At 40.0% G+C, this 17,105-nt stretch overlaps 1 protein-coding gene across 7 annotated transcripts in view; it reads left to right on the top strand.

Moving 5' to 3' along the window:
* The window catches only part of LOC104597260 (uncharacterized), a 62,381-nt gene that overhangs the window by 17,554 nt on the left and 27,722 nt on the right, over positions 1-17,105 (top strand). For 6 of the 7 annotated variants that reach the window (XM_019197981.2, XM_088902208.1, XM_088902210.1 and 3 more), the window contains 5 exons: positions 6,613-6,672; positions 6,784-6,913; positions 7,001-7,194; positions 7,365-7,549; positions 7,913-8,040. In XM_019197981.2, the coding sequence (XP_019053526.1) occupies positions 6,613-6,672; positions 6,784-6,913; positions 7,001-7,194; positions 7,365-7,549; positions 7,913-8,040 (697 nt within the window). The remainder of the gene's footprint in view (positions 1-6,612; positions 6,673-6,783; positions 6,914-7,000; positions 7,195-7,364; positions 7,550-7,912; positions 8,041-17,105) is intronic. The other variant, XM_088902209.1, reaches the window with a different exon arrangement.

Genomic DNA, 17,105 nt, shown 5'->3' with positions numbered 1-17,105 from the left:
TGGGTATTCAGAAACGAGATCAAGAAACTTAATCATATTACAAAGGACATGCAGATATTATATCAGTGGACTCCAAGAGAAGCAAATGGATTTGCGGACAAGCTAGTGAAGCAAGGGGCTAATAGGGAACATTGTTTTTGGGCTCAATTGTAAGGATGTAAAGCAAATATTAGATGGAATCTTAAAGGAAAATGGGGTAGCCGAGGCTACTCAATCTCTGTACTAATTCTCATATATTTTTCTTAATAAAATCACTTTTACTGATAAAAAAAAGGGGTGCATTTCTGCCTTACTATTTGCAATTTCTTTCCTATTCATGGGGGCCATCCCTGCATGAGACAAATTTGTTTTTCTCCCTGTAGTGAGAATGGGCTGAATGGGCCTTAGTGTTCTTTATTTCTTTTAAGTAGTTATTAAAAGTTATATTTCTTAGTTATGGGCCCTATGGGCCTTCTTTTATTTTCTTTAATTATTTCTTAGTGCTGGCCGCCCCATTAAGGGCATCCAAGTACTTAAAAGTGATGAAAGGGGGCTAGAGAGAGGTTCAAATTCTTCTTTTCTCTCTTCCCTTCTTTTCTTCTTCCACAACCTATTGCTGGAACTTCTTTCTTGTTCTTTCTCTTTCTCTCTTTTCTTCTTTTATTGCATTATCTGAATTACTGTAGGTGTAATTTTCAACTTGGTATTAGAGCGGGTTCTCACTTTTGACTTTTTTCTCCTTTCTTTGCCCATACATAGTATGTATGGAGAACTGATCGGTTGATCAATCAGCTACTTATGCAGCCCAGTTAGGAAGGTAATTGGAGAGTTTTGTGGAGTTTTTTCATCCTTAGATGAAGCCCATGGCAGGTTCTTGGAGATTTTTCCCGAAAACCCTAGATAGCTGGAGAAACCTTGTTACAGGTCATAGAGATAGTTTGAACCAGGCGCTTGGGGATCAGAGGTAAGCCTTTTGATTTCTATTAGGGGCTATTTTGGTTGGATTGAATTCTGGAACCTCTGGAAGGGGTAGTTGAAGTTTCTCTCTTTCTCCCCATCTTGCAGGACCCTGTGAAACCCTAATTTTGGGGGTTTGAAAGGTTGTTCTTTTCTTAGAACAGTAAATCTAGCCTAGTAAAGCCCTAATTTGATTTTCATTTGCATCCGTTTACTCAATGGAGCAAACTGGAGGAGAGACCAAACATTCCACAGGTTCCAGGTTTGGACATGGGGGGTCAATGGAGAATCTTTTTGGGGTTGTGACTACTGTGAAGCTAGATGGGATCAATTATTTAGCTTGGTCTAAATCTATTAAGATACATGTGTATAGTAGAGGAAAATGGGGTTATATTACCGGGAGCAAGAAGAAACCAGAGGAGGATGATCCTACCTATGAAAGGTGGACGCAAGAAAACTATGCAGTAGTGGGTTGGTTAGTGAATTCTATGCAACCACACATTAGTCAGCATTACCTGTGGATGGAAACTGCAAAAGAAGTGTGGGATAGTGTCACAGAGACCTATTCCCAAAAGCTTAATGTTGCTCGGGCCTACAAATTGAAGCATGATGTGAATAATCTTAGACAGGGGGAGAAGCCCTTAGCAACCTACTTCTTTGTGCTGAAATCTCTTTGGCAAGAGATTGATTTGATGAAGACTATTGTTTGGGGTTGCACAAAGGATGTAGAAACATATAGGAGGTTGGTGGAGAGAAATTGGGTCTTTGAGTTCCTCACTGGACTCAACTTGGAGTATGATATTGTAAGGCAAAATGTTTTAGCAAAGGATGTGGTGACTTTGTCTCAGGCATATGCTATGGTGAGTAATGAGGAGAGCAGAAGACAGGTTCAGTCTGTTGAGCCACAGGTTGATCACTATGCTAATGCTAGGATGAACCTGAAGGTTAGCAATGGGAAGAAAGATGCTATCTGTGAATACTACAAGAAGCCTAAACACACTAAAGACACATATTGGAAGCTGCATCCAGAGCTCGTTCCTGCTAGATTCAAGAAAGAAAATGGTGGAAAAAGGGTTGAAACTGGAAAAGGTGGAAATGCAAATGTAGCCACTTCTTCACAAGGTGAAAAAGGACAAGGTGGAGAGAAGTTAGTGGGAGAACAACTTGCAACTGCCAGGGCCGAATATGAGAAGTATGGACGAATCATCAGTCACTTGGAGTCCACTGTTACAGCTCCTTCGGAGATTGTTCCTTCCTCTGCATATGCTCACTCAGGTATTCGTGCCACTACACATCATGCTTCTGTCTGAGGTACTCATAAAATCCCTTGGATAATTGATTCTGGTGCTTCTGAATATGACCAGTGTTTCACAGTTGTTCACCTCTTACCAACTTCTTTCTAGACAGGATAAGATATCACTTACTGATGGCTCCCTAGCCCCTATCACGGGAAACGAAGACATTAAGACGTCTAATGCCTTGATCGTATCATCTGTTCTTCATGTACCTAAACTTAATACCAATTTGCTTTTAGTTAGTAATTTGACTAAATTCCTGAATTGCAATGTGACCTTTTTTCCTTCATAATGTGTTTTTTAGGACATGGAATCTCAGAAGGTGATTGGGTGTGGCCATGAGGCGAATGGGATCTATCTGTTAGACATGCCCGAGCAAAGCCAAGTACAACCTAAGAAAATTGCATTTGTTTCAGAGTCCACTAGTCATATTATGTTATGTCATAGTTGTTTTGGTCATTTGTTCTTTTCTTCATTAAGTCAGTTTTTTTCATAGTTATTTAAAGGAATTAGTCTATCGTGTCTTCATTGTGAGTCTTGTGAGTCTTGTGAGTTCTTAAATCATTGTAAGAGCACTTATCCTTCAAGTAATAAAAGATCAACTATTCCTTTTAATATTGTTCACTCTGATGGGTGGGTATAAATATTTCATCCTATTTATTGATGATTTTTCATGATATACTTGGATTTAACTTATGCGCTCTCGGGCTGAAGTGCCTAAACTTGTGCAATAGTTCCATGAACACATACTCAGTTAATACCTGCATCAAAATATTCCGGTCAGACAATGATAATGAATATTTTGAGGACCTTACCTCCTATCTTGAGAAGTTTGGGGTTATTCATCAGAGTTCTTGTGCTTGCACTCCACACAACAAAATGAAGTAGCAAAGAGGCAAAGTAGACACATTGTGGAAGTTGCAAGGAGCATTCTTTTTTCTACCCATGTTCTTGTGAAGTTTTAGGGTGATGCAGTTTTAACAGCTACCTACCTTATCAACCACATGCCTTCTCGAGTCTTGGGGTTAAAATCTCCTTTTGGAGTTTTCTTTCCTGATGTTGAGATTTTCTCTATTCCTTTGAGGGTCTTTAGTTGCACTTGTTATGTCCACATTCCCAGTTCCAAAAGAAACAAGTTTGACCCCTAGGCTCAGAAGTGTATCTTCCTTGGTTATGCCTCCACACAGAAAGGGTATTGTTTTGATCCCATTGGTGGCACCCGGTTTGTTTCCATGGATATCACCTTTGCAGAGTTAGTTCCTTTTTATAGCCATCCTTTTGAGGGGGAGTTGTTTTCTTCATCCCTTTCTTTGCCAACTCTAGTTGAATCTTGTGTCGAGCTCTCCACAATTACCCCCATTCCCGTGGAGGGATCCTCTCCTTTGCAGTCTTCCGCTCTTGCTCCTCCCCCCCCTCCTGCTAGTCCTCCAGTTGTTTCCACTCATCCTATTCTCTAGGTACCAGAGGTAAAGGCTAAGGCAAACACAGGTTGATACCACACCTCCAGTTTAAGTCTCAGGTGCTCCCGATTATTGAAGAGAGGACATGTCCATCACCTCCTCCACCAGCACCCTTGTTTCCAGACCTTGACCTACCCATTGCTTTGAGAAAAGGTAAGAGGAAATGTACAACTCATTGTATTTCCAAACACCTTTCCTACAGCTTGTTGCCCTCATCCTACTATGCCTTTCTAGCCTCCATTTCCTCCCAATCCATCCCAAAGTCTGTTTCAGAAGCCTTAGCCACACCGGATTGCAATGATGCTATGAGTACTAAAATAGAAGCCCTTCATAAAAACAATAACTGAGATATTGTTGACTTGCCAACTGGGAAGGAACCTATTAGGTGCAAATGGGTTTTCATTATCAAGTATCGTGTAGATGGGTTAATTGAGAGGTATAAGGCTCAGCTTGTTGCCAAGGGATATACCCAGGTATATGGGATAGATTACATCGAGACCTTTTCTTCAGTTGCTAAGATGACTTTGGTGAGAGTTCTTTTATCCTTAGCAGTGAGCTATGATTGGCCTCTGTATCAATTTGATGTTAAGAATGCATTCCTGAATGGTAATCTCATTGAAGAGGTATATATGTCCCTTCCTCCTGATATATATGGCAAGGAAATGCCAGGGTAAGGTGTGTAGATTGAAGAAATCACTTCATGGGCTGAAACAATCTCTATGTGCTTGGTTTGACAGGTACAGGGCTGCTCCTGTTCAGTTCGGCTACACAAACTTAATTAGATCATACCCTCTTTGTTAAGAGAAAAGGCACTCTGGTGACATTTCTTATAGTTTATGTAGATGATATGTTGGTTACTGGCAGTGATACAAAAGAAGATAGTGCTCTCAAGAAGTTTCTCAGTTCTGAATTTGAAATTAAAGATTTAGGGGAATTGCGGTACTTTCTGGGCATTGAGGTTGCTAGGTCCAAGGAAGGTATCTTTACTTCTCAATGGAAGTATGTGCTAGACCTTCTTATTGAGATTAGAAAACTTGGTTCTAAACCTGCCTCTACCCCTATTGATGTGAATCATAAACTCTCAGCTAATGATGGAGAACTTTAGATGACAGGGAGTGTTTTAGAGATTACTAGGGAAACTTCTTTATCTATGTATGACTCGTCCAGACATTTCATATGCTGTGAGTGTCATCAGCTAGTTCATGCATGCTCCTAGAGACACACATATGGCTGTTGTAGAAAGGGTGTTATGCTACCTTAAGGGAACCCCCGGGAAGGGTATATTATTTGCTAAACATGGACACATGAAGGTAGAAGCATATGCAGATGCTGATTGGGCAGGAAATGTGGATGATAGGAGATCCACATTAGGATATTATACTATGGTAGCCGGAAATATTGTTTCCTGGAGAAGCAAAAAGTAATAAGTGATTGCTAGATCTTCAGCTGAGGTAGAGTATAAAGCTATGGTCCATGGTGTTTCTGAGTTGTTGTGGCTTATATCTCTCCTTAATGAGATGGATGTTTCATGTGACGAGCCATTGATGTTGTATTGTGATAAACAAGCTGCTATTAACATTGCTCACAACCCAGTTCAGCATGATAGAACTAAGCACATTGAGGTAGATAGACACTTTATACGGGAGAGAGTGGCTTCAGGAGAGGTGTGCCTACCTTTCATTGCATCAGAAGAGCAACTTGCAGATTTTCTAACTAAGGGAGTCCCGAAGGCAAAGCTTCTACATTATGTAAGCATGCTGGGCATGATTGACATCTATGCTCAGCTTGAGGGGGAGTGTAGTGAGAATGGGTCGAATGGGCCTTAGTGTTCTTTATTTCTTTTAAGTAGTATTTAAAAATTATGTTTCTTAGTTATGGGTCTTATGGGCCTTATTTTATTTTCTTTAATGCTGGCTGCCCCATTAAGGGCATCCAAGTAATTGTACTCAGACTTAGAATTATTAATAAAAGTGATGAAAGGGGGCTAGAGAGGTTCAAATTCTTCTTTTCTCTCTTCCCTTCTTTTCTTCTTCCACAACCTATTGCTGAAACTTCTTTCTTCTTCTTTCTCTTTCTCTCTTTTCTTCTTTTCTTGCATTATCTGAATTACTGTAGGTGTAATTTTCAACTCTCCCAAAAGTAGATGCTTTGATATTTTTGTTCAGGCACTGGTACATTTGGACCTTTCAATTTGCAATGTTCCTCATGGTCTGAGCTTGAAGCTCTAAGGGCGAGTTGCTAGCTCTTTTCAAGGGTTAAAGTTGATCTTTTCTTCTGGATGGAATGGGCTGGTGGTTGCAAATCTTTGCCTTGCAGGCAGATTAGGTTATGCACTCAACTTATGTAATATCTCCCAACTTTCAGGTTCTCTCCCATGGCCTTTTACTTCCTCTGCTTCTTCATCTGTATGATTTTCATTTCCCTGTTATACATCAATGAAATACCATAATCACTAATCAGAGGAAAAAGAAAAGAATACTTTCTTTTTTTGCTTCAAGGGGCTACACAATGGGGGGTAGCCCATCCCCTCCCTTAACCCCCCTACTCTGGTGACAATGGGATTTGATCCCAGGTCTCTGACTCTGATGAGTCAGAGATCCTACCAACTGAGCCACCATCAGTTGGTAAGAAAAGAGTACTGAGCCATATTCCTTACTGTTTCTACTGTTGCTGTGTGCGATTTCTGACTTCAACTTAACTTTGATGCTGATTAAAAACTGAAGTCACTTCATTGATCCAAAAAAAAAAAAAAGAAAGAAAAAAGAGACACTTAGGGACAGGCTGGTCTTGCATGCTACTCTATAAGGTAGTCTAGCAATCTTGTTTTGCTGTGTGTGCACCATCTATTCTATTATTTTAAACAAACATAGCTGTTTGGGTACCACCCAAATGCCAAAATAAGTGTGGAATATCTTTGGCAGGTTGAGGCTATTATTGTTTCAAGAATTATGTCAGAGAAATGCAGTGCGACTATATCTAAGGTGAGTTACTTGCTTTGAAAATCTTCAGCATTTTCCAATTATGAGAGATTTTATAGTATATTGCATAAAGATGAATATGTTGTAATTTTATGTTTGGCCTTCCATGTTTAGAAGTTTGTCTATTGCTTAGCCCTACTTCCAAAATCGAAAGGAGACGAGGTTAGCTGGTCTTTGATGATGCAAAAGATTCTAATATCAATAAATGCTCATCTGGATGATGCCTTTCAAGGATTAGAAGAAGGTATAGGATACTGCCACTGGTTATGCTGGATGTGATCTTTTTCATTACGGTCTTAGTGATACTAACATTTCTTTGCATATGGCACAGAAACTAAATCTAATGAAGTTATCAGACATTTGGTTCCACCTGGGAAAGAACCCCCTCCTCCTCTAGGAGGCCAGCCAATGTCTGGAGAAGCCTCTAATCAAGCAACTAAAGCATCTGAGCAGTTTATACTGCACAGAGTGTCTTTGCTGGTTTGCAGCTGTTGTACAATGCTTACTAATCCTTATACTATTCAAGTATGATATTTATTTGGTTCTCTTTGTATTATAATGCTTTCATAAATTAATTCCCATAAAAAACATACTGTTGGGGGCTTTTCGGGATGATTGCTTTTGGTATATCTTGAAGTATCTAAATCCACTTATAAAATAGATTCTTTGGAAACATCATACATTTTTCCTGACAGGTAACTATTCCTGTTCGCCCTTTACTAGCACTTGTTAGAAGAGTGCTAATGGTGGATGGTTCTCTGTCACAAGCCTTGCTGCCCTTCTTCACAGTCATACAACAAGAGTCTATTTGTTCAGACCTTCCTCTGCTGCACTTGTGTACTTTGGATCTTTTGACTGCAATCATTAAGGGAGTACGCAGGTAAAAGACTACATGTCATAAACAAAAATGGATGTAGAATGCATGCTTTGTCTACTGCAGCATTGGGTTAATTGTTCCTTTTAAATGTATACACTTTCTTTAAAGTATTAGGGAGTGCAATAGAATCTAAGTTAATGAGAGTTTTCTTTATGCACATTTTTATGTTACTAGATTGCTCTATTCTACATATATATTCCAAATGTTAAATATATTGTTTAGTACCTTCATTTTGTTACTTTGTTTGCTTATATTTGTAGGAGACATTCGATCTTATTTATATACTTCCTTCCATAGCTAGTCTTCTGATGACTGATGAGGATGTATGTTTTTATGTTTTGCAAATATGTTCGATTTCCTTGGCAGCCAACTATTACCACATGCTGCAGATGTTGTGCGCCTCCTAACAGAGTATTTCAGGCGATGTGCACTCCCAGCTTTAAGAATAAAGGTTTATTCAATCATGCGGGTTTTGCTAATATCAATGGGTGTTGGTAATGAAACAATTTCTTGAAAATAGCTTTTACCCACATATGTACACAGCACATTCTATAAAGCTACTATTGCAATATAAAGTAGAACAAGGATGCCCCCCTTTTTCCACCTTTATTCTTTTTTATCATGAGAATAAACAAGTGATTGAAACTTGATAATCAGGACAATTAATGCGAACTTTGATCCTTTCTTTGTGTTGTAGAAAATTTTCTAAAGCAAGTCTCCTTGTATGTTCTGGCCATAATTTTTTCAGGATTTTCCTTATTATTTGTGCAATTTCCCTTCTGACTCAACAATTTATATTACAGATTTCTGTTATTGTTATTTAGAGAAATATGTTCCATGAGTCATCTAGCTTTTTTGTAACCTTTCCTGGTTGTTTTTATTTCAAGGGTTGTGTTCTGAACTGACCTTTGTTTGAAGGCCCAGATCTGTTACCAAAATTATGCTTGCCACATTGCACCTAACATAACTATTTTATGCCACCTATCTTAATATGCAAGAAGTTTGTGCTTGTGTGAAACTATGAAGTAGCTCCTGTCATGTTGTCCTTTGAGAACTTTTTCAACCAAATAACCCTCCTGTAACTATATATATTTTTTATCAGTAAACATGTATTTTATTAAATTTCAGATTGTAAACGGCTTATACAACTTGGTGATGGGACTGTTGATCCCTTTAATCACTCTATTCTATCCCTCATTACACTGCAGCCCAAAGTAGTTGCTGTCTCAATGCCCCCTGTTTTGCTAAAGCATCAGCTAGCCCATTTGCACTTCTTCAAACCCATTTAAATTCAGCCTCAACCTCCTTTGCAATCTTTTCCACTTCCTTAATCACATGCTTAAACGTCCATGGGGTATGGCTACTGTTTGCTGCCCAGGAAATTACTACTTTTGAGTCCCCTTCCACCTCAACATGTCTGTATCCTAACTGTTTGGCTAACTTTAGCCCTTGTAGTAATGCCAAAAGTTCAGCCTTCAGTGAGTTTCCAGTGCCAATTGGTCCTGAGAACAAACCCAATATCCTCCTTTCAGAATTTCTGAATACTCATTCTACTCCTAAAATGCCTGGATTTCCAAAGGAGCTCCCATCAAAATTTAGTTTCACTTTATTGCCTTTTGGTGGTTTCCACTCCAGCCTTACTTTATCTCTTATTCTCAATGACCGTGCTATTTCAGACCGGGTTCTTAGAATGTCTGTGACTGAGAAGACTTGAAAGCTATCCAAGGGTTTTGCCCAATGAGCTACTTTCACCTTGATGCTATCAATGACTTCCTCTACAGTTTTGCTTTTTTCCAAGAAAATCCTGTTATTCCTGTCTTCCCATATTACCCAACAAATTGCTGCCTTTGTTGCTTTCCACATTACCATCCCTCTTTTCTTTCGTTGTCTCAAGAAGTCACGGTTGAAGAGTCCTGCCACATCTTGAAGGGGAACCCACCTACAACCAAAAAGAGTACAAAAGAATTCCCAAATTTGGAGCACAAAAGATTAGGCATCATTAAATGGGATAGGGTCTCACCACTTTCCTTACATAAAGAGCACACATGAAGAGAAAGGGAAATGCATGGCCTTCTTCTCTGCAACATATTGCAAGTGTTTATCTTACCAAGGAATATTTCCAAACAGAAGGCTTGAATCTTCGGGGGAATAGGCTTGCACCAAATTTCTTTCACAGGGAAATCCCCATCTAGGGGGTTGCGGGAGGCAAGTAGTTTGAAGAAGGAAGAGAAAGAAAAGAGACCGTTTGGAGAGCCTACCCAGATTCTAGAATCTTCCAGTGAAGGGTCCAAGTGTATTTCCCCTAGAAGGTCCAGCAGTAGGATTAAAGACTCACACTCATTTTCCTTTAGTCCCCTTTTGAGGCCCAAGTTCCAATTCACACCATTTGGACACTGTGCTCCCAACATGGATATAGCTTCCCCATTGAGGTTAGATATTACAAAAAGATCAGGAAATTGATCTTTAGGTGGGGTTTCCCCTACCCATAGATCTTTCCGAAACAGAATTTTATTACCTTATCCCACATCGAACTGGATGGAATTGAGGAAAGTAGGGTAGATTTCATGAATTGTTTTCCAAGGAGAAGCTGAAGAACAGTGAGGGGAGATTTTTGCATCCCAGCCATTTCCATCCACCCCATGAATGCTCTCAATCACTTTGTGCCATAGTCTGTCACTCTCAAAGGGAAACCTCCAAATCCATTTACCTAGTAGAGCTGTGTTCCTTAATAGGATGTTCCCAATTCCTAAACCCCCTTGTTCCTTAGGTTTGCTAAATGCTAATCTGCTCCCACTTGATCAAATGGTCCTTCCTTTCCTCTCCTAGATCCCAAAGGAAATCTCTCATATACTTCTCTAAGCACCTTGCTACCCTAGAAGGGATTCTAAAGGCTGAAAGGAAATAGGTGGGGAGGTTTGTCAGTGTGGCTCTAATCAAGGTTATTTTTCCACCCAAAGAAATATAATTCCTCTTCCACTGGGCTAACTTCCTATCAAACCTTTCTAAAACTGGTTTCCAAAACCCAACTGACCCAGGGTTTCCTCCTAAAGGTAGACCTAGGTAACTGATAGGCCAGCTTCTGATCTCGCACCCCAAGATCTCATCAAATCTTATTAGATCTCTTTCCTCCAAGTTGACCCCTACAATTCCACTTTTGGTCCAATTTATCCTCAGCCCTGTCACTCCCAGAAAATTATTCAGCAGCATCCTCAGATTTTCCACCACTTCCTCATTGTTACCTTCACAGAAAAAGATGGTGTCGTCTGCAAATTGGAGATGGGTAACAATCACCTGATTTTTACCTACCCTCCAACCTCTAAAAAGGCCTTGGTCATCAGCTTTTGCCACCATTCTGCTTAACACTTCTGCGACTAGGGTAAACAAGAAAGGGGATAGGGGGTCACCTTGCCTAATTCCTCTCCTAGTTGGGAAGAAGTCCTTTGCTGTACCATTGATTAGGATTGAGTGGTCAGCTGAACTTAGGCATCTTTTAATCCACAACCTCCATCTAACTCCAAATCCCAGTCTTTCTAGTATATTTAGGAGGACTTCCCAATTAACCAAGTCATAGGCTTTTTCTAAATCTACTTTACAAACCAGCCCCTTTTCTCTACCCTTTCTTCTTTCCACGACGCATTCATTGGCCACCAAGATTTGATCCGCAATCTGCCTTGTGGATCCCAACTGCAAATAGCTACTCCCCTAACTAAATTCCCCTGTATCCCAACTGCAAATAAATACTCCCGTCAGCAATATAAAACTGTTCCTGCTGCTTGTCACAGCATATTGCCCAGATCTGTTGTTCACAACTAGCATTAGTAAGTGTTCCTATTGCAAACCTCTTCTCCTTCTTTTGTTGTATTGTTAGGATCTGCTACTTGCCACCAATACAGTAACAAATGAGGTTGATGCGTTAAAGTGTTATCTACAAGATAAACAAAGTTGGACAATAGGAGGGCCATATCATAGACTAGAATATTCGAACAGAGTGTATGAAGCTTTTTATTACTTCAATCACTTTTGATACAGTGTATGAAGCTTTTTCCACCAACTGAAACAACTGGAGCAGGGGTAGAAAAGAAAGGAGAAGAAAGTAGTTGAAATGGAGAAGACTCTTAGCATTCAGATAGAGGAGGGAAGGAAACAAGATTATATTAGGAACATCGGTTGGTGATATAGACAAAGGAAGAGCCAGTTGGCTGGAATGCATGGGGATATTATCAGAGAGAAGTTGCAGATAAAGACGACTTTACTATTAGCTTTGTTTGGTTGAAATAAGGCTATCCTGGAGATAATGGAAAACATCAAGTTGGATGAAATCACAGTCCTTTAATCAGATGAAGGCCAACTGATGATAAGTAGATGGGGGGATTCAAGGGTCCTTGGTCTTCTGTTTCACCTATGGTCGAAGACAACTATGACTATGATTGCTACACTGTGTGGTGGCACCCTCAAAGTAACTTATTTAGGGGATCTTCACTCAGTGGTCATGGTCCCCAAAGGATCTAAGCCAGAAAGCATACATTGGAAAGCGGATTTGATAACAGAAGGTGTGGTCTTCAACATTTGGCCAACCACCACTGTTGAAGCATAACAGTGGAGAGGAGGGGGCAAGGGAGAAGATGCTTATGTGGCAACTCACATAGGGTCAAAGAACACATGGCGCTTGGCAAGAGGGGAGTCCAAAAGCTGAAGCTTTCATAAACATGGAAGACATAGGGCTAAGAACAAGAAAAAGGAGAGAAGCAAGTTATTGTAAATGTTTCAAAATTCAAAACCTATGTTGACGCTCTCAAGGAGGTAGGAAGAAGATGGGGGGGGGGGGGGTTAAACCTGATAGATCAACCTAGAGGAGTGAACCGATTGCTAAGTTGTTGGAATGTTCGAGCTAATTGCATGCAACTTTAAATGGGCATGCAAGAGTGTTGGAATTGGGCTGAGTGAAAATTTTAACACTTCTAAAGAGTTTGAGAGGCCCATTATAAATCTCCCCCCGACACATGTACTTAACTCTCACGTGAGAAAGTTGGAGGTGTTGGGAGACCATAGATAGCGTCCATCATCTTCTACCTCTTCTCGGAGCCTCCTTGGTACAAAACAATTGCACCGAAGAGGTTCTAAGAAGGGAAAAATGGTCCTAGTTTGGTCTTGTAACTCCAGAATGAGTACTTTCCCAGTTCGACCTAATCCCAGGAACGAAAATGAAGGCCTGGGTTGGGTAAACTACTCTGATGAGGACTACGAATCCGACAAAGGATTTTCCTAAGATGGAAAGTTTTGATACAGTGAAATTGTTCCTAAAGGAGGATGCCAATAGAAACAAGGATGTAATGGAAGAGAAGGGTGTAGGGGTGGATTTGAGTTATATAGAAACTATACTCCTATTTGGGAGTGCTTATTGGATAAATATGTGCTTATCCTAATAATCACTTTTGAGTGTTTGGTGAAAAAGTGCTTATTTCGAAGTTTAAACAAGGGTAGTATAGGTATTTTGAAAATTACATGGCGGACCAAGACAGGCCAGAAATGCAACAAGCACTTTATCAAAAAGCACTTGAAAAAAGACAATTTTGAGCTTATTCAAAACGAGCTTATTTCCTAAATGCATATGTGTTTATTGGTGTGGGCCTGACCTAAAACAAGCACTTTTCCAGTAAGCGCTTAAAAATAAGCACTCCCAAATAGGGGTTGCATGCAAAAGGAAAGTGGAAGTACTAATGAGGAAATGGATGGAAATCTAGGAGGGGATGAACCTATACTAATCCACCAACCAACATAGGGTGTCTGTATATTGGAATAGAATTCTTATCAAAAGTTGAATGAAGAAAACCCAATAAGGAACAAGCAACTTATTGGTCTTAATGAAAATAGTCCACCGTTGTGGGAACTTCCCCTGTAGAGTCCTAATGAGAAGGGAAATAAAAATGCTCCACCTACCTAGACAGAAGTTGCAGCCTTTGAGATCCATCATACAACCTATGTTTACCTTCTCCAGGTACTTGTGTCAATTCGTTTGGGTTACTAATGCTTTTCCTATGACTGTAACAGATATACTAGTAGCCTAACCCATGCTGGAAGAATCTACTGATGCAGTTGAGATTCAAACGGTGGGCACAAGTTGCTTTCTTTAGACAGATGGAATAGATAAGGAAGTGGCTGAATGGATTTCACAACTAATACTTGAGTTGCTGGATGAAGTAAAAGGGGAAGAGGTCTTTGAAGGGTTGGAGAATGTGGAAGTCTTGGAGAGTGGGAAATGTGGGGATAGACCAAAGTAGGAGGATGGAGGAAAGGGTGAAGGATTGGATGAAGTGGACAACATTGCTTAGAAATCGGAATTCAAAAGAAAGAAGGGGAGTGAGGTAGAGAGGTTGTAAGTCAGTCTTAGAAGGAGGGTTAGAGGTTAGTGGCAGAGAGAGAAAGAGAGAGAGAGAGAGAGAGAGAGAGAGATTTGATCCAAGAGTCAAAAGTAACAAATGTGGATAAAAGATAGACTAAGAGCTTTTCGTCTTCAAGAGGTGTAAGGTGGACTTTTAAACCTTCTTGGGGAGCATTAGGGGTTTAAGGTGTAAGGTCGAATCCTTAGAGGAACTAATGGGGACTAGGGAGGTTCATAGTGTTAGTCATGTTCAAGAATGTTGATGATGGATTTACTTGGGTGTTGGTTGTTTATGGACCTAATAAATAAAGGGAAAGGAATGAGCTGTGGGAAGAGCTCTATGCAATCAAGGACCTATGGGATGGGCCTTGGTGTTTAGGAGGGGATTTTAATGTAATAAGATTTTCCAGTGAAACGAATAACCCTTATCAATAAATCACCACTTGTATGAGGAATTTTAATCTTTTCATAGAGGACTATGGACTGAAGGAACTACTTTTACTACAAGCTAGATTGGGAAGTACATTAGAGGGACTAAGCTAACTGTCTAAGCTCTAATGCCTTGGGTAGACTAACCTTAGACCATTCCCTATTAAATTAGGTTAGGAAGAGTTTGTGAGAAGCCCCACAAATTTTAGGTTTGAGAATATGTGGCTAACTCATCTGGGGTTTGAACAAAAGGTGAAAGGTTGGTGGCAAGAGGAATCGAATAATATGAAATGGAAGGGTTGTAGGTTCCATATAAAACTATAAAGGCTAAAGTGTAGAATAAAGGATTGGAATAGGGACACTTTGGGAGGATTGATGAGAGGAAGGAAGAGTTAATAAAATCAGATTGAGCGTGTGAATGAGAAGGAACCTATGGGGCCTTTGAATGAAGGGGAGAAAGAATTGAGATGGAAATTGAAGAAAGATTTGGAGGAAATTTTGTTAAAGGAAGAGATTTGTTGGAGGTAGAAGTCAAGGTATAGTTGGCTCAAGGAAGGTGGTTTCAATACAAAATTCTTTTGTACAATTGTATATGGAAGAAGGAAGAAGAACTTTGTTTGTAGGTTGGAAAGAGAACGTGCATCAACTACTAATCAAGAGGGGATTGTGGACATGTTTGTGAACCACTTTAAGTCCATCTACAAATGGCCTTTGGAAGATAGAGTTTTGGTCGATGGGTTGGATTGGCCTACTTTAGGAAGGAATTCGGTTGATATGTTGGAAAAGGTCTTTGAGGAGGAAGAAATAAAGCAAGCTATTTTCTCTATGGGTAGAACAAGAGCTTTAGGCTTATGTTGAGTTGGGCCGATTTCAAGTTATTGGGCCCAACTTATTTATCTTTTATTTTTAAGTTGTTAAGTTAGAAAGTTATTGGACTTTAGGCCCATTAGTTTATGTTTTTTAGTTGTGACTGTTCAGCTACTTAAGTAGCCGCCCTACTAAGGGCATTCTTGTAATCTCTTGTTATTTTAATTCAAGTATATAATACAAAGAGGGGTTGGCGGCCAGAACTAATTCAATTCTGGTTGACATCCCACTCTCTTTCTTCTCCTCTCTTCTTCTCTATTGCTGAAACCTTTCAACTTCTACTTTTCTTCACAAGGAATTCATCTAAAACTGTTATCAGCAACTTCTACTTGGTATCAGAGCAAGCTGAAGGTTCCTTGAGCTGCTCTATCATGCAGCCCTAGATTGGCCGACTGCATGGTGATTTGAGAGGCTGATCGAAGATCTCAGGTAAGCCCAGTTTTTGGATTTTTTGGTGGATCTGTTTTGCTCTGTAGCTAGTCTAGGGTTTCCCATCAAATTCAGGAAAAATTGGAGAAAGGGGGAGAGTCCTGTTTTTGTAGGACTCTTCAATTTTGACATAAGAAGTGGCGCCCTAATTTTTTAGGGTTCCTTGGAGTTTTTTGAAGAGGGTGGTTCAAGTCCTACATTTTTTGGAGGTTTCTGGAGAGAGCAGTAGCCTCTTCTCTCTTTTCTCCCGTCCCATAGAGGATCATCTGGGGTACCAGAAGGGAGTCTATGATACCTGAAGGGATTTATTTCATATTCTATTATCTTGAAGTAACTTTCTAACCCTTTTTTGAGAATTATGGAGGGTAACAGAGTTGAAAACAAACCTGGGGGTGAAATGGGACCATTGGAAGGAGGTGTCAGAGACATTTTTGGGGTTGGGACCATTACTACAGTTATGTTAGATGGTTCAAATTACTTAGAATGGTCAAACTCTGCAAAGATGACCATTGGTGCTCGTGGGAACTTGGGGTATATCACTGGTGAGGAAGTGAAACCCGAGACTAATAGCTCCCGGTGGGTACAAGAAAACTATATCGTAATGACTTGGTTGTGTAATTCAATACTGCCCCATATAAGTAAAAATTTTTTGTGGGCAAATGCAGCTAAGGAAATATGGGATGGGGTTGCAGAAACCTACTTGTAGAGTGAAAATGTTGTTAGGACCTATCAGTTGAGGAATCATATTATTGCTACTAGGCAGGGAGATAGACCCATTGTTGTTTATTTTTCAGCCCTTAAAACTTGTGGCAGGAGATTGATCATTTGGAGACAGTTGTTTGGGAAACCACTAAGGATGCAGCTGCCTACCAGAAGCTCCTAGAGAAGTATAGGGTTTTTGAATTTCTTGCTGGACTTAATCCCGAATATGATATTGCAAGGTAGCATATCCTTTCCAGGGATAGTGCTACTCTCTCTCAGGCATATGCCTTCGTATCAGGGGAAGAGAGTAAGATAAATGTGATGATGAAGAATTCTGGTTTTGAACAATCAGCCATGGTCAGTACTATAAGAAGGATTTGATTTGTGATTATTATAAGAAGCCTAAACACAGAAGAGATACCTGCTGGAAGCTTCATCCTCATCTTGTGCCAAATAGAATAAAAAACAAGAAGGGAAATGCTCACATGGCAGTCACTGGTGACATACCTAGCCTTCCTACTATAGCTACTCTGGAGTTTGTTGCAACTGCTGTAGTAAGGGCTGAACTTTAGAGATATAGGCAGTTCCTGAATCAACGAGATACAGTCAGCCCTAATTCAGCAATAGGTGGACAACTAGGTATAGGTGGTTCTGGTACAGCACACTCTACTTCCTTTGCTCACACAAGTAGTTTACATGCCACTGCAAACTATGTTTCTACTACAGGTAAGGAGGGACCTCCTTGGGTTATAG

This window comes from Nelumbo nucifera, chromosome 3, assembly GCF_055504915.1.
Source record: "Nelumbo nucifera cultivar China Antique chromosome 3, China Antique-T2T, whole genome shotgun sequence".
Classification (NCBI taxonomy): Eukaryota; Viridiplantae; Streptophyta; class Magnoliopsida; order Proteales; family Nelumbonaceae; genus Nelumbo; species Nelumbo nucifera.
The sequence above is the reverse complement of the archived record's forward strand: the minus strand, read 5'-3'. Positions and strand labels throughout refer to the sequence as shown.